Source organism: Colius striatus, chromosome 2, assembly GCF_028858725.1.
Source record: "Colius striatus isolate bColStr4 chromosome 2, bColStr4.1.hap1, whole genome shotgun sequence".
In the NCBI taxonomy this organism is placed as follows: Eukaryota; Metazoa; Chordata; class Aves; order Coliiformes; family Coliidae; genus Colius; species Colius striatus.
The window spans coordinates 5,239,645-5,264,447 of NC_084760.1; the positions used below are offsets into that span (position 1 = coordinate 5,239,645).

General features: G+C 41.9%; 1 protein-coding gene across 4 annotated transcripts in view; it reads right to left on the reverse strand.

Annotated features, from left to right (window-relative positions):
* Positions 1 to 24,803, reverse strand: part of KLHL32 (kelch like family member 32) — a 216,236-nt gene that overhangs the window by 105,389 nt on the left and 86,044 nt on the right. For all 4 annotated transcript variants that reach the window (XR_009818173.1, XR_009818174.1, XR_009818172.1 and 1 more), the window contains exon 6: positions 18,187 to 18,402. Coding sequence is in view for 1 of the 4 variants with exons in the window: in XM_061989709.1 (XP_061845693.1) it covers positions 18,187 to 18,402 (216 nt within the window). In the remaining 3 variants the exon portion in view is untranslated. The remainder of the gene's footprint in view (positions 1 to 18,186; positions 18,403 to 24,803) is intronic.

A 24,803-nucleotide genomic window follows, 5' to 3' on the forward strand; every position in this document is an offset into this window, starting at 1 on the left:
AGCACAGTCTCCTTCTATCAGTCAGGTACTACCTCACAGCAGTGGGCAGCATGGAAAACAAGTGGCTGAAACCTAGATGCTGGAGAGCCTTAAAGAGAGAAACCTTTTGCTGCTGCTTTTTTTTATTATTTGGAATTAAAAATGTACATAAAAATAAGACTGTAATGAGCTGCATGTAGAACAATCAAAATTAGGAGGTATTTGCATTTCTTTGGCACCTTGAGCCAAATAACTACGAAATTATGCATAGGATTCTCTCAATCTGAACACAGTAAATATTAATAATCTCTGAATCAGCAATGAAATGCCTTTTGCCCCTGAACCCTGAAGAGAGACTTTCCAACTCAAAAAGTTGTAGTACGGTGACTGAGACGGGATTTATAAGACACCAGGCTGAGGCACATGTGTGTAGCCTGTGAAAATAAAGCTGTGCCACCCCCCCTCACCACTCACCCTCTTTACACACAGACATTTCCACGTGAGCTGTTTGTCAGTTTTACAAATGTGTGCCTACGTCAGCAGCCCCCCCGTGTGCCGCTGCCTGTGCAAGCAGGCACCTTTTCATTTGCACATTCTGCTTTTACAACCACAATTAAAACATTTGCTGGGTACAGAGGGAGTTGATAAACAGAGGTTTGGGGGTTTTTTTCCTAATTTCCTTCTTTTTTTTAAAGTGAAAAATGAAAGGAAAACGTTCCCCTAGATGTATTATGCCTTTGGGCTCCATCTGAGGGAAGGGGGTGGGGGGGGGAAAGACAGAGAAAGCTACTGTGAAGGTCACAGAGTGAAAGAACTTCCTCAGGGCACGGAATAAATTAAATCCCAAGGAAAAAATAAAATGTGATTTCCAGAGTGTGAGGCACAAACTCAAAATGACAATGATTGACAGCCAAACTATATCCGTGCAATATCGAAGACTGCACGTTCTCATTTACCTCAGTGTAGCCAGCAAGCGCCCATTAAACATCCGTCTGATGCCCAAATTAACCTTCTTGGCAAACTGAAAGAGGCACAAACTATCATAATCAACCTTTCATTATCACAGCAGCCTCTAGTTAAAGGGTCAGAATAATTGTGCCATCAGAGCCCTGATTGTTTTCAATCAACAGACGACTGGAGTGACAGCTCGGTGATGGAGTAGTTTGATGAAACCGCACCAGGCCTAATCAGAGCAGATGAAAGGAAGGCATGATTGGTGCAAATGAACAGTCGTGCTTCTCTTTTTCATTTACAATCTGAAATTACTCTTAAATTTACAGGGTTGGGGTTTTTTTTTTCCCCTCCCTTATGAGTACCTCTGAAAGAATGTTTGACTTATTATGAGTTCTGACAGCGCAGAGTTATAAAACACAGGTAGGGTTTTCAGCCCAGGCTTTAAGTGGGTATTCAGCATAATTTTAACAAATTCACTCTTGAAAAGCACAAAATGACTAAAGACTTCCAATGACCTAACCTTTCAGTGCTGTTTGATTAGAGGGACAATTTATCATGGCTCTGATTCTTCATGATAAGACAAGATTAAAAAAAAAATGGGCAAGGATCTCTTGCAAATGTTTTCTCTCAGCCAATGTATTGACTGTGTTATTGCTCTCTTGTGCTCTCTCTCACACACACACACAGAGGGAAAAAAATTAAAGAACACTGCATTAATAACCCTTTTCCTTTTGAATAATGGAATCCAAGCAAGCGATTGTTCGGAGAGGAAAGTAGAGACCAATTATCATGCCACTGACAGCATCAATATTTAGTTTTCTAGTGGGTTGGGTGGTTCATTCCCACGTTCTGAAGGATGGGAAATTAATCCATCCCACTAGGTGTTTCTTACCTTACCCATCAGCACAGAGTCAGAGTGCCTCACAAATGAATGGAGGGAGGGAGGGGGAAAGGAAAAAATGGAGTCTGCTTGGGCAAAATTTGGAAAGAATGGCAATAAAAGTTTCCTGCACCTCCATCAGCTACTGTTCACTTCCCCTCGCAGCTTCACAGCATCACAGGGTTGGAAGGGACCTCAAAAGCTCATCCACTGCAACCCCCTTGCCAGAGCAGGACCACCTAGAGCAGGGCACACAGGAACTCATCCAGATGGGCTTGGATTGTCTCTGGAGAAGGAGACTTCACCTAACTCCAGCCACGTGGTTTCCCGTCCTCACAAGGTGCTGTAAGGAAGGTGTGGTAAATCAAAAGAAGCTCTTTGTATCTCTGAAGGATACAAGTATTTCAAGTGAGGATTGTTAAATCTTTTGTTCTGTGATCTTGGTCATCATCAGATGTTCTTTAGGCTGTCAAGCACCACAAAATGCACACCAATATTCAGGTGAGCATAGCAAAACAAAGAGCAGCTTAGAAGCAAAGATCAGTATTTACCTGAAGGAGAAGTGAATAGAGAAAACTGAACAAAACATCAAAGGCTTTGAAGGAATGTTGTTCCCAGTTCTTTTTCCTCAAATAGAAGTTTTAATTCCTTTAAGGCTGTAGGCAGAACATTCATCTAAGTGGAAAACACACAAGTGCCCTCAACTGAAGAAGCTGTGAGCAGGCTTGCACATCCTTGCCAACACAGAGGATGCCATTTTCACTTGTTCCTGTTTAAGGTATTGAAATCTGCTGTTAATACAAGTAGGTCAAAAAGACCAGGCTCTCTGATGCTTCTTTGTATAGTGAGGAAAGTCTTACTGTTGTCAGATAGCATGAACACTCAAACCCATCCCAATTAAAGAAGGACTCTTAGCTCCAAGTTCTAGACAAGAGTAACAAAAGTTGCTCAGTCTGACAGTGATTTGGCAAGTACTTCCCCTCAGCACTTCCACTCAGTTAACAGCTGAGTTTCACCTTTTCTCCTGTTTTAAATATTAAAACACTCAACCTTTTCCAAGCATAAAGACAATGTTTACAGTACACATAAGGATTTAGTGAACTCTTGGCAATGACCTCAAAACATTCCTAACAGCCAATTGAGAAGGGAAGTAACAGTTTGGGAAGCTGCCACCATGAGCTTTGTTGAACAGAGCAGAGAGAAGGCTCAGAAGCAAACCTGCTTTTCTCTACAGGATTAATAAACAAATAACAAAGTCTTACATTTCACATATCCCCCAGCACAAGGATCTCACCATGAGATCCTTGTGGATGAGAGTAAATATGCTCTCATTCTGTGATTTATCCCCAACTCCCACCCAGCCATCCCCGCACTACAGCTACACACTTTCACAGTGGCATTAGCTTTGTGTTCTACGAGGGACCTGAAGTGCAATCCCAAGCTGGAGTCTGAGAGCACAGGTGGCAGGAAAGATAAAATATGTGTCCTTACAGATCCAATCATAATCACTGCTTCCAGTTACAGACCTCCAGTTTCACAGATGGGCAGGGTCTGGAGTCCTGTGTCCAGTTCTGGGCTCCCTAGCTCACGAGGGACAGGGAACTGCTGGAGAGAGGCCAGCACAGGGCCACCAAGATGATCAGGGGACTGAAGCATCTTCCTTATGAGGAAAGGCTGTGGGACCTGAGGCTGTTTAGTCTGGAGACAAGGAGACTGCGGGGGGATCTCATTAATAGTTACAAATACCTAAATGGTGGGTGTCAGGAGGTTGGGGCAGCACTTCTTTCTGTTGCATCCAGTGATCCAGTGACTCTGTGAAAGATCAAAATACAATTTCTGCCTCTTGGAAGGCTGCTTACAGACTGCAGAAACGGTGTTCTGAAAGTTAGAGGTTGTTGTCTTGATGTTACATAGACAGGCTGCACAGGGACAGTGTGGAGTCTCCTTCCTTGGAGGTCTTCAAGACCCGCCTGGACACGTTCCTATGCCACCTGACCTAGATGAACCTGCTTCTGCAGGGGGGTTGGACTAGATGATCTCTAAAGGTCCCTTCCAACCCCTACCATTCTATGATTCTATGATCCCAAACCAGCAAAACTCCAACCAAGAGGTACAGCGCTTCTTACTGAGCAGCTTGAGAGCTTCCTAAAGTTGCCCTCTGGAGAAATCCTCTGCAACTTTGGTAAAGACTGATGAGGGGTCAAAGGAGCACACACTAACAAATGCTTTCACTCCTCAGATCTTATGAACATTGAGGTTCTCTAAACTTCCTTTTAGGCTATGTATTCCCTGAAGTCATAATCATTTATATTTGGCTTTCCTCTCAGTTGCCTGAGCTTACTGTCTGATCCCTCAGTCACAGAATCATAGAATGGTAGGGTTGGAAGGGACCTTTAGAGATCATCTAGTCCAACTCTCCTGCCAAAGCAGATCACACCTAGATCAGGTCACACAGGAATGTGTCCAGGATGGTTTGAAAACCTCCCAAGAAGGAGCCTCCACACCCTCCCTGGGCAGCCTGTGCCAGGGCTCCCTCACTCAAACACTGACAGAGGTTTTCCTTATGTTGAAGTGGAACTTTTTGTGTTCCAGCTTCTTTCCATTACCCCTTGTCCTGTCCGTAGATATAGCAGAAAAAAGTGATGTCCCGACCTCCTGACATCTTTTCAGCATTGAATAACAAGTAGCAAGCAAGAGATGTTGGCTGAAATCTGTCTAGCAGTACAAATGATGTATTCCATGGTATTATACTGTGATTAGAGGTACAGAATGCAGCTATATTAATAGCAAACATTTATCAAAATTAATGGCATTAAAGTGAATCACAATGTATTAAAAACACTTCTCCATTTTTCCCAAGTGTTGATTAGATCCATCTTCCTAAAGCATTTAAGCTGTAAAACATCAATCACCTCATTTGCTCCCAGGGCTGCTAGACAAAAATATTGTCCTGCAGAGTCTTCAACAGGTACAAGAGGGATACAAAACCCACAATTCTTTGGTAGATTTCTTAGTCATAATTAAACAGCTCCATTAACAATTTTAGCAGCTGTATTTCCATCCCAAATAGAAAACTTTCCATACAACATCGTGTTGAGGAAGGGGAGGGATTCTTCATGCCAAAGAAACCCTTCATCAACCAAATACAGCCCCTTGCATTCTAAATCCAGTGCTTTACCACAAGCTTCCTTCCTCCCTGGTGCTACATAATGATAATGGCTTTCTCACAAAGGTTATAAGAGAGACAGTGTGCTAAAGAATCATATTAAAGCAAAGTGCTGCTATAATAGAACAACTAAACTTCTCATCTCCTCAAGCTCAAAGTGAAGTAAGGTAAGGGACAGAAGGTAAACTCTCAGCTGTTGTAAATTATCACAGCTCATGGAAGTTTGCCATTTTACACCTTCTGGGGAATCTGAACTTTCCTTCCAAGTATCTCACAGCAATATATCAGCAGTAAAACTTGAGCTTCTCTGAAAGAAGCTCAAGTACATTCAACCATTTCCCAGCATGGGAATTAAGAGAGAGAAAAATTAAGTGACATAAGACAGCAATGGTATAGATGGCACATAACCAAAATCTTCTGTCCCCTTAAGCTGTCCACAGCTGAGTCTCTTTACTCCACTACCAAAATCCTGGGGAGATTTTTGTGCTCCATGCCACAGAACGAAGCCTGGTCAGATGCACGTATCTGAAACTGAGGATAAAAATGATTATCATCTGATAAAAGCATGTGAGATATTTTTGCAGCTGAAGAGCACATCCCCACACAGGCATAAAATGCTGCATTTTTTTCTTAACCTTCTTGGAGCAGCAAAGATACAACCACCCCCCAGTGTGCTTCAAGAGAAGCATTTGCTTGGGAGATCAAGTCCTCAAATCATGGAGTAGTCTCCTTTACAGTCATTTGGAGCTTCTCTACAAAGGCAGGTCTACAAATGTGCATCTAATGCATTCCTCTGCCATGATGGAAGGAACAAGGCTCAGTGCAACCCCTAGCAAGGACCTACTCTAGGTGGTCCTGCTGTGGCAGGGGGTTGCACTGGTTGATCTTTCGAGGTCCCTTCCAACCCTTAACATTCTGTGTGACACTATGTACATATGTCATACTATATACAAAAGTATACATATGTACAATTGTGTGCTTAAAACCGGTATGACTAGTGTAGTCCCTATTGTGACAGACTTTACAGCTACCCCACTACTGACACTGCACTGCAACGAATATCACATCTGGGAGTATACACGAAGACAATAAATGAGCTGGGATTGATCACACTGGAAAAGCTCTACTGACTCCTGCAATCAAAGTGAATTCTGTTTCAATAACATCAGAAAAAGGAGTGTGGAGGGTGACAATCTACCCAGAACAAAGCAAAGTAATAAGCCCCTCAAAATACAGCATCCAGAGATAGAACCTCGCTTTTTCCTTTCAAACAGGCCCAGTCACAAAGGAGTGGAGGAGCCAGCACCTCCACCAATAACATTCCTAAGAGATAGCCTCATAGCTTCCTAAAACCTATGGAGCCTAATAGATCTGCCTCTCTTTAATAACTAGTTCAAAGTGCAAGAGGCTCTGAGGTAACAACTTCTTGCCATCTCCATTTTCTAACACATCACAAACTGCTCAAGTTTGGACCCTCCAGCATCTGTTGTGATGGTAAAACCAACATTGCTAAGGTGCTTTATCTCTGATAAGCTTTTCTGAAGTTGCAATGAACAGAAGCTTATCCCTACATAAACACAGCTGTCTAATGAAGGCTCTTAACTGGGATTTGATTTCAGTTGAAGGCAAAGTTAAGGATAGCATTTCTCTTTTCCCAAACAGAGTAAGGACAGAGCACATGGGAGGTGGAAGAAGAGAACCTCGTCCTCCCCCACCCCCATCAGTTAAAAACACACAATTGCTCATTTTATTTTTAGAGGAAACATTCAGTCTGACCTCAAATGCTCTGAAACTTTACACACAGCCACATTTAGCATTCAAATAAGTTGCTGCCACATAATTATAAGTGGAAATGACAATCTTTCACCATCTGATATGGATTGTTTCTATTGCTATTCCTCTTTGGTTATTTTTTCCCCCTGAAGTGTAGTGGCTCTTTATGGAGACAGGAATCTACAAGCTTTCATCAGTAAAAACTGTTGAGAGAATGACACAGGCACAAAATCAACAAAAGTCTATGAAAATGCAATTCAGCTCTGTGAAAATTAGTCTAAATGCTTCTTGAATGTAGAAAGATTCCTATTCCTTTCTTCCCTATAGTTAAGGTATAATCTTCCACAGATTTAATGGGCAAATCCCACAAATCACATAAAAATGTATCATTTTCTATAATAATCGTAACAGCAGCTACACAGGACTTGTATGTCATTAACATCTTAGGTCACACATGAAAACTCACATCAGAGTACATACTGGTTTTGGTTTATACACATGTATGTTCTCAACATGCCATGTTAATAGAAAATCACAGAGGTCAATTTTAGCAAGCAAAATGACCAAGTGTTGTTTGGGGGTTTTTTGGGGGGGGTCTAGTTACTTTTTTTTTAAACAAGGGGTATCAGCAGTACCTTCACAAGAACTTTATTTCTGTTGTGTTGGGCTTTGCTTTTTTAAATCAAACAACTAAGGCATCTGATGAGGACAGTGTCAGCTTACCTTGTCTCACAGCCAAATGCTGTCTGAGTGTCCCCTACTTTCTCCCAGCCTCTTGACCCCCACAGTTATCAAACATTAGCCACATTACAATAATAGAATCATAGAATGGTAGGGGTTGGAAGGGATCTTTAGAGATCATCTAGTCCAACCCCCCTGCAGAAGCAGGGTCACCTAGATCAGGTCACAGAGGAACGTGTCCAGACAGGTCTTGAAGACCTCCAAGGAAGGAGCCTCCACAACCCCACTGGGCAACCTGGGCCAGGGCTCTCTCACCTCAACGCTGACATAGTTTTTCCTTATGTTTATATGGAACTTTTGTGCTCCAGCTTCATCCCATCACCCCTTGTCCTGTCACTGGATACAACAGTAAAAAGTGATGCCACATCCTCTTAACAAACACCTTTTAAATATCCGTAAGTATTAATGATTCCCCCCCCAGTCTCCTCTTCTCCAGACTAAACAGCCCCAGTTCCTGCAGCCTTTCCTCATATGAAAGATGTTCCAGTCCCCTGATCATCTTGGTGGCCCTGTGCTGGCCTCTCTCCAGCAGTTCCCTGTCCCTCTGGAGCTGAGGAGCCCAGAACTGGACACAGGACTCCAGATGAGGCCTCAGCAGGGCAGAGGAGATGAGGGACATTTAGGCCTGTTCCTGTAGCTGGAATTTACTTCTGCCTTCTCAAATCTGTGAAGAATGTGCCTTGGAGGACGGCATGACAACAACAAAGTATTTATTTTAGGAGCTGGTGTTTCTTTTGGCTGATCTCTCAAAAACAAATCTATTTTCTGCATTGCTTTTTTAGATAGTAGAAGAACAAGCAAGCATACTAGCAGAAGCCCACTCATCTCTTTTTGAGAACACAATAGTTTCCCTTTTAATCTAATCACATCCTCTGAATGATGTCAATTTTATTGACTTTCGTTCTCAGGTGACAGGCTTCAGTTTAAGGCAGAACTCATTTTTGTGTGAGGAGTTAATTTTTCTCAATCAACTAATTGTCTTAAGAACGTTATTTTCTTTTATAGTGACTTAAACACCTAAAGCCACCTTTGGAAATGCATTTAAGATCCCATCATGAGTTGGGAATGTCAGAGCTTTCCTCTTACAAGATTTAAACAAACAGAAGTTCACCTTTTTAACCAACCGAAGCAAACCCAAACAACTGAAGCCAAATGAAACAATTTCAAGGGCTAAAAGGTGAAGCTCATAAAATTCAGACCTCTGTGGATTCACACAAATGTTAAAACAGGCTTCAACCTAAAGGAGCAGCTTGAAAGCTTTTCAGCACTGATTCTCACTCCAGAGACTGCGCTCCTTCCATCTGTCAGTACTACTCCACGTAGACCTCTAGCTTGGAAGCTGCTTCACAATGAGGCTTCTTAAGATCTTTTTGACAAATGGAATTTCTCCTGTTTCTCCCTGGCTTGAGGGAGTCCAAGGTGATCAATGGAGTATAAGAACCTTTTTGTCACAAGGGAGTGAAATACCCAGCTCTGCAGCTCACTCACACAGCTGGAAGCTGCCAAGGGTTTCCCTGTTGAAGCAAGAATGGACATGCAGGGTTGTTATTGTTTTTCCATCTCCTTGTCTCCTCATCCTCCTGGAGCCACTAGTCCTGGTTCTGTGGCAGGAGCAATAGCAAGACACAACAGCTAGTCAGGTCCCAGCCAGCCAGGTTATGCTGAACTAACCCACTTATCAGCAAGCCTAGATATATGAGTTCAAATGCAGTGTAGGTACTCCACCCCAAAACTGGACTCTAGCTATCTTAACATATTGGTGACAATTTCCTATGGTTTTAGACAACCTGGAATTCCATTTTCTTACTCCATCTTCTTTAGCTCCATAGTTACAAACAGAACTAATGCTTCTACCAGCTCCCAAAGGAAAACTTGCTGAAGTACAGAGCTGGGAATTCTCAAAAGAGCTTCTCATTTTCTATCATTTTCCACAAGCTCAAACACATCAGAAATAGCATTAAACAGCTTTACTGGGATTTTGAAAGAGTCGAGATTACTAACATTTGTATCTCTGAATAGAAGACATAAACTAAGATAGTTTCAACAGCCTGTCTCATTTAATCATCCATGGTATCTGTGGGGTTTAGACTTTGGTTATGTTGTTTTTTTCTTTAACTTGAAAATGAAAGTCATGTATATTTCCAAACATGCCCTGGCTTTCACAACAGCCTGAGCCACTTTCTCTTATGTACCTATATCCCCGTGTATTAATGGAATTATACCACAGTTAATCTCCAATAGATCAGTGCCACAAAGGGCATAAGAGTCAACATAGAATTCACCACAAGACCCTAATTCAAATGCAGAATGCAGTATCACAGGAGCAGTCTTGCTGTGTGCACACCTCGGTGTCCTTTTTAGGCTTTCTAAATCAAAACACACGTCCACTGCTTAGCTGAAGAAGTGACGTAAATTCAAGAGCTGTGGGCACAGCAGTCTTCTCAAACACTAGTGTGATGCTCTGTGCAGTTCTGAAGTTAATCTGGGACAAATAAGGTGAGGTAATATCATTATAGAACACTGAGGCAAAAGTAATGCCCTCCAGTAATTCTCTATTGCTCACAGCAACAGCAAAATAATCAAGTTTTCTGATTGGAACTGACAGGTATCAAAAAGAAAATTAGAAGAATGCACAGTTGCTCCCAACATAAACCTAGTTTTCATATAGCAAATCCCATTCTATATTGCTATACTTGTTAATGAGATCAGCTAACACTCAGGAAACAACAGTGAGACACTTTCAAAAGTTCAGAACAAAAGCACACAGAAAGTTCACAGAACTTCCCTGTCAAGGACCAGATTAGAGCCCGTTAGATTTAAGCTAAGGCAGACAAAGAAGGAAAGTGTTTCATAAACCAAGGGGACAGTGTCAAGAGGGACAGCACTCATTTTCACTGTAAGCCAAAATGCCATTACTATTACAAACGATGCAGAAATTGTATCAGGAAAAATGTGTGTGACCTCAACGTATCAAGAGAGCAGAGTGCTGCCTGCATTCACTGCCCTCATCCACTGCAGCCTCCATTAATCCTACCTAGTCTGCAGCTCCAGCTGACACTGATCTTGCAGATCCTGTGCCACAACTGCCAGCTTGGCCTCAACAGAATGGCTCTCCTACCAAAAGTGCTGCACATGCCTATGTTTATAATAATGAATCCCACACAAATAGTCTGGAGACACTACAAGGGATGTTACCATTACACTCAGTCAGTTCAGGTGAGATAACTGTGACTGTGAGGATTAGCCTTAGGAAAAGGAAACCTACAGCCTGTCACAGGTTATAGAATCATAGAATCATTTCAGCTGGAACAGACCTTCAAGCTCAAGGAGTGCAGCCTTTGTCCCAGCCCTACCAACCACTAGATCATTTCCCTCAGTGCAACATCCACCCAGCTCTGAAACTCCTCCAGGGACAGTGACTCCAGCACCTCCCTGGGCAGCCCCTGCCAATGCCTCACAACCCTTGCAGCAAAGAAATTCCTCCTCACATCCAGCCTGAACCTCCCCTGCTGCAACTTGAGGCTGTTTCCTCTTGTTCTGTTGCTTGTTCCTAGGGAGAACAGACCCACCCCTGCCTGGCTGCAGCTTCCTTTCAGGTAGTTGTAGAGAGTGAGAAGGTCTCCCCTGAGCCTTCTTTCTCCAGGCTCAACAGCCCCAGATCCCTCAGCCCTTCCTCAGAGCAGATGTGCTCCAAATCCTTTCCTAGCTTGGTAGCTGCGTCTGGATCCTCTCCAGCACCTCAATGTCCTTCTTGTAAAGAGGGGCCCAGAACTGGACACAGGATTTAAGGTGTGGCCACAGCAAAGCTGAGCACAAGGCAATGATCACTTCCCTGCTCCTGCTGACAACACTGTTCCTGATCCAAGCCAGGATGCCCTTGGCCTGTTTGGCCACCTGGGCACACTGCTGGCTCACATTCAGATACTGCTGACTGATGTTTTTACCCTATTTTTACTTGAGGATGACTATGTAATCTTGTCTGCAACTAGTCATGATACACACTGCAACCATGGCAGATACAACACAGTGCATACTGGGATTCAAGAGTGGCTCTTTGGCACTTCAACGTAGAGTACTCATGAAAAGGTCTGTGAAAACACACATGGGCAACATGATTATTTTCCCATATGGCCTCACCAATTCACCTTGGTCTTGACATGCATCAAAATCCTTTTCTCTTTCCAATGCCTCCCCTGATGAAAGGCTGACAGCCACATTTTAGTGCTGTGCTTTTCTTCTTTGGGTAAATATGAAGGAAATTCACTGGGGATAAGCATTTGACCACCAAACATGATTTCACTCATTGCCCAAGAGAGCATTTAGGCTTATTTCCTGAACAGTGAAAGGTTAATATATTGCTTAAACACAATGTTGATTACTGAGATCCTTTCCTTCACTTACTATTTTATGTTATTACTTGTTTTGCAGGAAAACTGAAATTCACGTTTAGCAAGGCACATGGTCCACACTTCATCAGAACATATGGATACCCATAAGAAACATGGAATTGGCTGCCTCCATATTAAAAAGTGCTCTGTACAATCAAAGAAATGTCAGCAAAACAAATTTCAAGTGGTGCACTGAAGGAATGGCAGCTTGCACTGGAACGTGACAACCCACTTTAGAAACTGCTGTTCTGCATAGGAAAATGTGGGCATCACTGGAGATGTATGGAAGATGTCTGTGGGCTTGTCTTCAAAGAGAACTGTTCCATTGCAACAGCTTGCTACAATACATACATCAGCTTGGAGGAGAATGAGGGGTGATCTCATGTTCACAAATACACAAAGGGTGGGTGTGCGGAGGGTGGAGCCAGGCTGTTCTCAGTGATGGCCAATGTTAGGACAAGGGGCAATGGGGATAAGCTGGAACAGAAGAGATTCCAAAGAAACACAAGGGAAAGCTTCTTCCCTGTTGAGGTGAGGGAGCACTGGCAGGGGCTGCCCAGATGGGCTGTGGAGTCCCCTTCTCTGGAGACATTCCAACCCAGCTGGATGAGTTCCTGTGTGCCCTACTCTAGGTGGTCCTGCTCTGGCAGGGGGGTTGCACTGGATGAGCTTTCCATGTCCCTTCCAGCCCTTAAGATTCTGTGGTTCTGTGAAAATTTACTACAGTACTGAACTCTCAGCGATTTCTGCTGGACAATACTTTTGGCCCCCCTAAAAATGCCACTAGGAGAGTCAGAGCACTTTGGTCTCCCTTAGAAATGGGTAAACAGGACTGTAACCAGAAAACTAGATTTGTACACTTACTGTTTTTATTAAATAGATGCTCAACAACTCACATTGACCTGTAACACTGTAGTCCTCCTGTCTTTCATTTTTCTATGTGTTCAAGCAGAGACATGCCTCTAATACAGAGATCCAAGCCTGATTTTGCTTATGGCCTCCACAGTAACAAAAGGAGTAACTAGTGCTATGCTTCCATATGTGTAACATCTGCTTTATAAACACAAGTTCACAAGTTGCACACCAGGAAGTTAACAAGGCTGGAATGCCTTGGGAGCTTCTTTGTGGAAAAGATACAACCTAGTTGCACACTTTTTACCTGATGTCATTTGTCCACCATTCTCTCCATGATTTCTATCTTATCAGTTGATTACCAAGAAACCCAGTTGCTTGGCAAAGTAAAAACAAAGACAAGAAGAAACTCCTAACCTTAACTTCAGAAGCAGCACTGACAAACAATAAAACTGATCTCCTTTCATCCTTCAGTAACCTACTCAAGCAGCAGGGGAGAAGCAAGAAACTAATCCATACTGACCTCCTGATAAGGTTTCTTGCCAAATGTGATATGAGAGTTCACCTTGGACCAAGTGCAGTATCTAGTGCAGTATTTAGTACAGTATCACTGCTGGGAGACAGAATGATCCAGTAGATATTTCTATTTGTAACTATTAGTATGATCCTTGAAACACAAACATTTAAGCCTCATGACACTGCAGCTTTTGGTAATGAACATGGTGACACATTACTGTATTACAACTACTTTAATCTTTGGCTTGCTGTCCACTTGCTAAGGTTTCAATAATAAGCCCTCTACTGCTAGATTTCTCTGAGAACATGTTCTACCTTATAGGGTTGGTTATCTTTTCAATCATCAAGGGAAAGAATTCATTTGCTTCCTTAAAGTAGAGCCAATGAACATTTCTAGTAATGGGCAATTAAGAAAAGATTCACTTTTCATTATATGATAAAGTAGACATTTATGTCCTCATCATGACCATTTCTTGGCAAAAACACCAGGTTGCCCAGCTCATGACAAAGAGGAAAAGCATCAAAGAATTGGCTTCTTTACCTCCAACTTCTTCAGAATTCTTCCTTGGTTTTCTTCATTTTTACAATTTAGCCCTTTCTTCCATGGCACTGCTGTAAGTTTACTCACATTTTAATACAGATGAAAGAAATCATACATTTTACATACAAAAATACTATTTCATAACCTCACACGCTAGTGAAAAGTAAAACTCAGTCTGAAAACAAATCCTATGTCAACTAATACTCATTGTCAGTGGCTTAGGCTAGCTAAAACAAACACCCTAATGCCTAATGATGGAGGCTAGTAGATGGCTCCACTTTCACAAGCTGTGGAGGTTTTCTGGTGGGCATTCTTTTTGCTGTTCATTGGTTTTAAGAAATACATCATTATATTCCGTGACTGTCATCTTGTCTAAAAAGAAAACCAACACTTTGGCATCAGTCCAAAGATTTTCATAACATTTTAAGAGGTAGTTCATTCACTTTACCTGCTTGGAAGTCTCATTTTTCCTTTCTGAAAGAATCAACAGGAATTTGTGTAGTATCACAGAATCATAGTACTCTACATTAATCCACAGCCCAGTATACTGACATTAATATTACTGTCTAACTTTCTCAAACTTGTTTATTTCAAGGTCATATTTCACCATATTCACTAAAAGTAAGAATTGGGCAGAGAGGAACCTCATGAGGTTCAACAAGGACAAGGGCAGAGTCCTGCAGCTGGGAAGGAACAACCCCATGCACCAGCACAGGCTGGGGATTGACCTGCTGAAGAGCAGCTCTGCAGAGAGACCTGGGAGTGCTGGTTGATAATAAACTGACCATGAGCCAGCAATGTGCCCTCGTGGCCAAGAAGGCCAATGGCAGCCTGGGATGCATCAAGAAGAGTGTGGGCAGCAGGTCAAGGGAGATTCTGCTCCCCCTCTGCTCTGCCCTGGTGAGGCCTCATCTGGAGTCCTGTGTCCAGTTCTGGGCTCCTCAGCTCAAGAGGGACAGGGAACTGCTGGAGAGAGGCCAGCACAGGGCCACCAAGATGATCAGGGGACTGGAACATCTTTCATACACGGAAAGACTGCGGGACCTGGGGCTGTTTAGTCTGGAGGGACTAAACTTTAGACTGAGGGGGAATCTCATTAATATTTACAAATATCTAAAGGGTGGATGTCAGGAGGTTGGGGCAGCACTTTTCTGTATTGTCTCAAGTGACAGGACAAGGGGTAATGGAAAGAAGCCGGAACACAGAAAGTTCCAATTAAACCCAAGGAAAATCTTCTTTCCTGTTGAGGTGAGGGAGCCCTGGCCCAGGCTGCCCAGGGAGGATGTGAAGGCTCCTTCTCTGGAGGTTTTCAAATCCACCTGGACACGTTCCTGTGTGACCTGTTTTAGGTGGAGCTGCTTTAGCAGGGCGGTTGGTCTGGATGATCTCTAGAGGTCCTTTCCAATCCCCACCATTCTGTGATTCTATGAATCTATGAAAATTAAATTGTGAATTGTAGACTAAGAAAAATCCCAAATGTACCAGGTATGATTTGCAGCCACTTCAGGTTAAATCACATCCAGGCATCACCCTATGTACATATTTTGATATATCGAAATAACTGCCTTAATCTTTATGTGCATTAGGATCGAATCGCCCAGTGGACATTGGGAATTTAAAGCACTGCAAATAACTGCACTCTGCAGACAGTGGCATCTTTGCCAGAGGTTCTCTGAGGGATGTTTTAATTTGTGCTTAGGGCTTCATGGGAGCCCTACTAGTAGAGGTGCCTCGGGGAGACGCAGAACTCGTATCACCGCAACACAGGAGCTGTGCGCAGGAGGCCTCACTAGTCACAGGTAAGACAGACAAATCAAATGGTAACATCCCCCCATCAGCTTTTCTATTATCTGCCCCACTTTGTGCCAATTTCCTCCAGCTTCCCCAACACCTCTTGCTTTGCTGTTCTTCCTTAAGACACGGGATGGGGATTTGTCAAAGTCAATGAGCACTTTATTACAGTGAGAGTGCTCAGTAATGAACAATTCAGCAATTTAATGAGATTCTGTAGATCTGTCTCCAGCCTGTCCATCAAGTTTCACTTCTATAAAGCACCCTGACACTAATCCTCTGGCATACCCAATCTTCACCCTGGGCTGAATATTAGATTCTTCCACGGTATATTGCATTACCACTATAACCTTAGCAAAAATGATGAACTTAACTACACTTGAGGCAATAGAGCTGGTCTGATTTGATTTTCTTCTATTGGGTTGACTATAAGGGAATTACTTATTTACTAAGATAAAGCAAAAAAAACCACCCCAGTTTCTTATTGCCTTCTGAATGCCTAAATTGGCAAATATTTATGTGTGTCTTTTAATTCACTCTGAGGACCTTGAATATTTATAAATATGTATTTATCCTTGGTTGTACAGACTGAATTAAAAAGACACTCACACACACACACACATGTATTGCCTGCAGCAGAAAACTAGTTAAAAATATTCTTTGGAAGAGCATTAGTAACCTTTAGAGAGGCAATTATGATAGTACTTAAATGGACAGTGTGGAGTTTGTTGTCACTCAGAAAGCAGCGTGTTACCTACAAGTATCTCTCCCCAGTATGACACTGCAACAGAAATGGAAGGTTTGTCATATTTGCCTCACAAAGTGGCCTTTGATTGGAGTGCACACAATTAAGAAAATTATTTCTGAGTTCTTCCTGCAGGGCAGGAAAATGACACAAGACTTAAAAGCTTCCCAAACTTTGTTTCAGCAGGTTGCACAGGACATGTTATTCTGGATGCACTTGCTCACTACTCATCTGGCATGAAGTTGTATCATAAGGCTTTCTGTAGCAACTTTGCTAGTGAAAGTACACCCAAGCATGCAGCTAAGAGATTTCACTGATCCTGCAGAGGAATGATGATAAATCTCAATTGGTCAATCAGCCCTATCCCATATATGAACTTGCATATCAAAACCCTTTTCTGATACAGGGATATATGTAGAGGCTATGACTCCAGAGCATCGTGCCTAGGAAAAACCAGACCAAATCCATGATCATGAGCAGTGTGTTGCAGGTTCTGGTGTATGTTCCAGAGACTAGGGCAAGAAAAAAGTCTAACTTTATATTAGTATTTGTAGAAAATACCATCTCTGTAAAATATTCCATAATTGAAAGTCTCACATTTTGGAAACAGATATGTCAGTTACCAGACTGAAGGGCTAAGTTAAGGGTTAACTTCATGGTTTGAAGAGCTTAACTAGACATTTTCTTTTTTAAGAATAGGTATTTTGTTCTTGCGTGACACTATTCATTGATAGAATACAATCTTGTTATGATTCTATGGCTAACAAAGTCAGTTGGGATGGCCTAAACAATTTAAATGACTGTTGAAGTTATTAAATATGTTATGTCTGAAGTGAATGGCAATGGCTTTCTGGGATGCATCAAGAAGAGTGTGGCCAGCAGGCTAAAGGAGCTTCTGCTCCCTCTCTCCTCTGCCCTGCTGAGGTCTCACCTGGAGCCCTGTGTCCAGTTCTGGGCTCCCCAGCTCTAGAGGGACAGGGAACTGCTGGAGAGAGGCCAGTACAGGGACATCAAGATGATCAGGGGACTGGAACATCTTCCTTCTGAGGGAAGGCTGTGGGAACTGGGTCTGTTTAGTCTGGAGAAGAGGAGATTGAGGGGGGATCTCATTAATACTTATATCTAAATTAAATAACTAAATGGTGGATGTCAGGAGCTTGGGGCAGCTCTTATTTCTGTTATATGCAGTGACAGGACATAGGGTAATGGAAATAAGCTGGAAAGCAAAAAGCTCCATTTAAACATAAGGAAGAACTATGTCAGTGTAGAGGTGAGGGAGCTCTGGCAGGGGGCTGGGGTGGAAGCTCCTTCTCTGGAGGTCTTCAAAACTCACATGGACTAGATGATCTCTAAAAGTCCCTTCCAACCCCTACCATTCTATGATTCTATGACCTGATCTAGGTGGATCTGTTTCTGCAAGGGGTTGGACTAGATGACCTCTAAAGGTCCCTTCCAAACCTCACCATTCTATGATCATATGAATCTATGAATGGGAGAGTCTGTAGAAGCAGATTGCCACCAGACCTGTGCCACTGGCTTCACCAGAGGCAATAATAATTCAGTTGCATGCACTGGCCATCTCTTCCCACCAACAAAATCAGATCTGGAAGAAAATCTCAGGCCACATCTGAGTAACACAAGTTAGGCATTAATACAAATGTCTCTTTCAAACAAACTAACTGCATTAACACAACAGAACACTTTTTTGAATTTCATTTAAAAATTTCCCTCAGTTGTTATTCACAGTTTTTGCTCAAGTGCTTAATTCTCCCTCGAGACTGCTCCAGGGTTTCAAAACAACAGATTACTGCTACGGTTTATAAAGTATCACACATTCTGCTTGTTCCCCAATCTCCTTACCTGCCAGATTTGTTCTTCACTGAGAGAAGTGAGTCTATCACTTTTAAAAACCTCTCGAAGGAGACAATATGGGAGTGCCAGAACTTCTTCAGGATGACTCTTCAATAGCTCAGAGAGATGTTTTACTAAGAAGTCAACCACTGCATTCTCCAGCAGAGTGAGGTTGAAGAGGTCCGCGAGCTTGTACAGGTCCAAGTAATTAAAACTATTTAATTCCTATGGGTGAAGAAAACAAAACACATCTCAGAAAAAAACCAACCCAACAACAGAATAACAAAATAGAGAAAGAAAAAAAACCCCACAAGTCTCCATTAATGACAAAATGTTCTTTGGTAGATGTGGGAAGGAAAGTAATATAACTTGAAATTAACGAACACAGCTTCATTCACAATATTTGTGTAAATGTTGTCAGTACAAGTACAAATATCTATGACAGTGCTAATTTCTATTCCAACTGCTAAGGTTATACATGCATAAAGCATCTGTAAGAGATAGGGATCAGTACCTAATATAATGAACCAGCATGGTTTATGCTGTATGACAAGAGCTCACAGGAGTTAACAAGGGGATTAAAACAATATATTTATTAACTATAACTGTTTGTTACAAAGCAACTGTTTGATAAGCATTTACCATTTTGACTGAGCTACTACATCTGTGTAGTACGACTTTCAGTATCATGAAACCTCACAAAATATGAGATGCTGAGCTACATTTTGTTAGGTATACATTTATCCTCAATGAACAGATAGACCTTTTTTTTCCCCAACCCCTGACATCAACCTATAGAGGATGTTGAGCTCGTGTTCTTTTCTCCCCATCCTTCTAGAGGCACAAAAACTACAGAGACAAAAGCTACAGTAACTCAGGGCAGGAAGATTTTTCCATCCTGGTAACAGATAACCTGTATTTACAGACTAATATTTTCCACTTGGCATCCCTTGTAAATCAGTGTCTGGACAGCTAACTAGCGCTACTCTAAGACCAGGCTGCTCTCTTTAGGGGAGAGGCCAAGAATTCATCCATGTTAGAGCAAAGCACCCCAGATGTCTGGGGAAAACAAAAGCACATTTACCCATCTCCTCTGTTCTTGCTGTATTCTCCCATCTCTCTTCCTCTCTCCTCCACAACCCTGGTTTTCATCTTCCAATTTACCGCCTTGCTCCCTATCAGCCGCTTTCTCCTTGACCGGCCCCGCGTGCGAAAACGACAAGGAGCCTTGTCAGATTCACTTTGCTGGTTAGTTAACACAGGGACTAGAGCGGGGAAAGAGAAACAGCCTGAACGAAGTCAATTTCACTTTCGGGGGCTGCTGGCTGGAATGGCAGCACCAAATGAAGCTGACAAGAAATCTTGTAAATGTCAACCGAGCTGCGGCTGGCAGATCCAGGCGAGCAAGCGGGAAGCCGGGGAAGTGCGAACAAGGGGGTTTTTTGGAATGTTTTATGGCCTACATCTTGAAGGTGTGAAGGGGGTGGCTGTCCCAATGACTGGGGAGCTGTTTATGCATATGCAATGGAGAGTGGAGAAAGGAAGGGGGTTTTTTTCTCCTTTTCTCCCACCTGCTTAGAGAAGTCAGTACCGGAGGAAACTGAAGCGAGTTCCTGGGGAGGCTCTTGCTTGTTACACAGTCTCCCAGTGTGAACGGCTCACCTTCCCTGGCAGGGTTGTACATTAAAGATAAATCCTATTCATTATCTACTTTAAGTGCCACATGGGAGTTTAACATTGTTTTCTTGGAAGAACACAGCAAAGTTCTTTACGCTGTCAGAACGAGCACTAACAGCCGTCATCCCAAAAGCCACGGGTATTCTAGTGGTGGCTCCTCTTCACACCAAGACGGAGAAGGTAAGGATAAATCTCCAATTGCAGAAAGAAAGAGAAAGGAATGAATTTTACATGAGAAGTAAGTGGTCTGTGTGCTTGCTCAGTGATTCAATATCTGCAGATCACAGATGGTACCTCACACCACCGATGTTGCGATGGTGGCAACAACACATAGGAGTATCATCAGAGTAAACATCACAGCATTTGACAAGCAGCAACCGTGGCTGATTGTCCCTGATTTGGAAGGCTATCTTTGCAAAGAATGAATGCCAAACATCCAGAAAGAAATTTAGAAGAGCTCAGTGTAGTCAACAGCTATATTTGGGGAGGATTAAAATAAACAGATAATCAAGCACTGTGATCTGAGGATCAGCAGCCCAACTAAAATACAGGCCTGATCAAACCAATGGAGAAGGACAGTTGGCTTTGGTAGACTTCAGAAGAGGACAATTCTCATTAGAGAGAAGCAGTAATAAGACACACAAATACAATCTTCCCCTGAAAAGTCTTCATATTTTCAGTGAAATCTGAAAGATTCTGGCAAGTCTTCATCTTGGGTTTAGGTATATTTTTATGATCCCTCAAACTCTCCTTTCTGCTCAAACCAACATTGGTTGAAGTTTTTTATGAAAGCCACCATGCAGTTGGCAAGGACAAATATACTATGAATGGATAAATACACTCACACCAGTTGTTTGTTTACAGTATTATTTACTTTTATTGATATGTGGTCACTTATTTTAGATGCTTACTTATTTATGTGTCTGTTTATTTATTTATTGGGGAGGGTTACTTGTTTACTTATTTTCATTGGTGAGCCTCAGGTGATTCCTGATGCTTCACTCAACAATGTGTTAGTGAATTGCTGGACTTCATGGTTTACTGCTTGATAAATACTGCAAGTATATTTTGTTATAGCCACTCTTGGGCTGCTATCAGAAACATTCACTTCTCTTTTTATAAGGTTGGAGTTGATTTACAGGTTTGTATTTCACAGCCAAAGAAGCAAGTAATGCATTAGCTTTTACAAATGAAAATTATCAGACTGTCAGAGCAATACTCAAATCAAAATGATACAGGACTAGACATTCCTGTCTCTATGATGACACTAGAAGGCAAAAGCATTCTATAGTTCTATGACTCTATGAAAAGTGTCACATTGAAATTGCACAAAACAAGAAGACTGAGGGGGGATCTTATTAACATTGACAAATATCTAAAGGGTGGGTGTCAGGAGGTTGGGGCAGCACTTTTTTCCTATGGTATCCAGGAACAGGACAAGGGGTGATGGATGAAGCTGGAACACAAACAGTTCCATTTAAATATAAGGAAAACTATTTCAGTGTTTCAGTGAGGGAGCCCTGGCCCAGGCTGCCCAGGGAGGGTGTGGAGGCTCCTTCCTTGGAGGTCTTCAAGACTCACCTGGACACGTTCCTATGCAACCTGATCTAGGTGACCCTGCTTCTGCAGGGGGGTTGGACTAGATGATCTCTGAAGGTCCCTTCCAACCCCTACCATTCTATGATTCTAAGATACAGACCACAGATTAGATAACCTAGCAATTCACATATGGTAAGAATCCTCAGATTCTTACTATAGTGTGTTAAAAAGGCCACTACAGGAGTAGTGTGCAACTTTCTTCTGCTATTGTATTGCAGAAGACGTTTGTTACAAACATGCAACGCAAAACAAGCTTATGTAAATTATTGAGGCTTTTCATCTTGTCTTTATAAACTTCTAAATATATGCCACTTATCTTGTTTGAACTGAAGGATGAAATATGAACACAAGCGGAACTGTCACTGAGAGCTGCAGAGAATTAGGGGAAGGTAGTGATCCTATCTCTTCTAATACAGTGTGTGTTACACTGTGGCAACACATTTAGACTAAGAAAGTGTGTTTAAGATGATATATACAGACCTTACAACTAACAGCTGCAGCAGTTCTAAAATCTCACAGTAGACTCAAACCAATTTAATAAATTGGCCAAATTATTTATCAGTGTCTATTTCCACAATGAGTAACTGTCTTTGATCCAATGCATGCTACTCAGTATACACCCCCCTGCTCCCCCCTCTCTTAAGAGAATCCATTGTTCTACACTACTGGTCTTCTGATTCAGTAGTATCAACCTTTAGATGCCAAACCAATTTAACAATGAGCTGACATTTTAAACTGTCAGGAAAGAAAATCAGTTCTCTGAACAAACATAATCTGAAAGATGACAATATTAAATATTAAAAATAAATGATGTGACATGGTCTGGTTTTTAAATACAGAGGTCCACTTTAATGCAGAGATATGATAAATTGTCAAACAGGAAAAAGAGATATAAACATTGTATTTAAATTACTTCCAAATCCATCTTTATTCGTTTGTACTTTAAAGAATAATTGCCTCGCAGAAGCCACTGAAAAGGATGTAACAGATTGATAAATTAGAGTTAATCATAACCGAGTACACACCAGACTACAATATACCTCTCTTCCTCTGCTCCATGTTATAAATAGCAGAAAAAGCACAAGGAGAACTAAGGGGAAAGAATGCATTTCTTTATGACCTTATTTGAAAGATAAACTCCTTGGGGAAATACAATTTATTCAGATTATCAAGACCCTGCTGTGCAAATCTACAGTCTAGGAGCACACTACAGAGATCAAACAATATTTACTTTATTCTGTTGGGTATAAAAGCTTTTAATGAATGTATAATTAAGACAGAAAAAGTATATACAGCTTTAGAATTGCACTGCCAAGCCAAGCCATTAATTTCCAAAGTATCGTACCCAGTTGTAACTCCACCTGCTTCCTATTTAGATTACAACACTGTTATAAATCAAAGTATTAAATGACTAGCTTTGCTGCTATAATAGAAAAGAGATGCTGCTTGGTGACACTATTTCCCCCTTTCCTAAAAGAGGTTCACCTATTTAAAGCAAAAAGAAAGAGGAAGTGTGAGGTCTCTGAGATATTTACTCAAAATCCTTAAGCAGCACCTAGTACAACAGGGTCTCGCCCCTATGTCCTCCAGGTTCTCTGCTATGTTAAATACTAGGAAGCAGTTGCACCACTCAGAACAGAACCTTGACATCAATCATAGCAAAGACAGACTCTAAACAGATAAGGGATAGGTAACAGAATGAAAAACTATAGTGAAGAAGTATTTATCTGACAACAAAAGGGATCAATGCAAAAGAGAAATCTGGTTCTGTTGGTTCTAGCTCTTCTGTGTCAAGGGTTCTAGTTCTTCTTTTCTGTTTCAAAGGTTAAGACTCACATATTTACCTAAGAACTAACAGACCCATCCAACCCCCAGCAATCTTTTATGGTAAATGTTCACTTTTTTTCTGTTGTTGTTAATACACTCAAATCCAGAAAGAGCAAGTTTTGTCCTTTAGAAACCCCACAGGAGCAGCAGTTAAAAACATGACTATCATCGACAAGAAGAAAACGGAAAAATAAGGTAGTATAATATAATTGCTTCCAATTCTATGGCAGACTAACAACAGTTTAGGACCATGAGAATACAAGAGTGGAAGCCTCTTTCTCTACTGTAATGGGCAAGCTCATTAAATCATCTTTGTCACAAAATAAGGTCCATCTCGTTCTGTTCTTGCTCCCAACAATTATTATGAGAAGGCTCAGCTGATTGTGAGACTCCATCTCCTAATTTCCAGCTTAATTTACTCAGTTCATATGTATTTGTTCCTGTGACAACATTATCTTGTAGTTTTAACTGCACTCTGTTTCCCTGCTCCCCCCTAGTATTTATTCCTTTATTTACAGAAAGCAATCTTATTCCTCCTCAGCCCTCATTTTACTAGACTAAACAAGCCAAGCTTTTTCAATCTCCTCATGTAAAACAGGCCTTCTTGATCATCTTAGCTGCCCTTTTCTACACCTCCCCTACTTTGACTTCATTTCTCCTTCTGCGTGGGCAAACTCATGATTTTTCAGTAGTACTTCGTACACCAGCATTAGAATCACAGAATGGTTGAGGTTGGAAGGGACCTTTAGAGATCATCTAGTCCAACCCCCCTGCAGAAGCAGGGTCACCTAGATCAGGTCACACAGGAACATGCCCAGGCGGGGCTTGAAGACCTCCAAGGAAGGAGCCTCCATACCTTCCCTGGGCAGCCTGGGTCAGGGCTCCCTCACTGAAACACTGACATAGTTTTTTCTTATGTTTAAATGGAACTTTTTGTGTTCCAGCTTCATCCCATCACCTCTTGTCCTGTTGCTAGCTGCTAAAGAAAAGAGGGATGTCCCAACCTCCTGACACCCACCCTTTAGATATTTGTAAATGTTAATAAGATCCCCCCTCAGTCTCCTCTTCTCCAGACTAAACAGCCCCAGTTCCTTCTGTCTTTCCTAATTTCAGAGTCTTTGTATGCCATTTTACTTCTGGAACATTTCTGTAGTGAACCCAGCAAGGAACCACTTTTCTTAAACACCCTCCTGCTTCAGAATCCCAAGCAACAGACTTAAGGGCTACAAAAAGTTAATAAACACATTTAAAATGAAGACCTGCAAAAGGGTAACTGTAACGAGCTGAACATCTAATAACACCAGAGAATGAAACCAACTCCCTAAAATGTGTGGAATGATGGGTTAATTAACACAGACCATGTTTGCTAAACAACCCAAAGCAACAGGATTTTCTCAGCATTTTAAGGCAGCGTGCAATGCTCTGTTTACAGACAGGCTGAATCCAGTGCACGTTAACTCAACACTGAGCATAATTTTGATAGACAGAACGGAATCAGTCACCAGCTTGAGATCAGTAGCTCA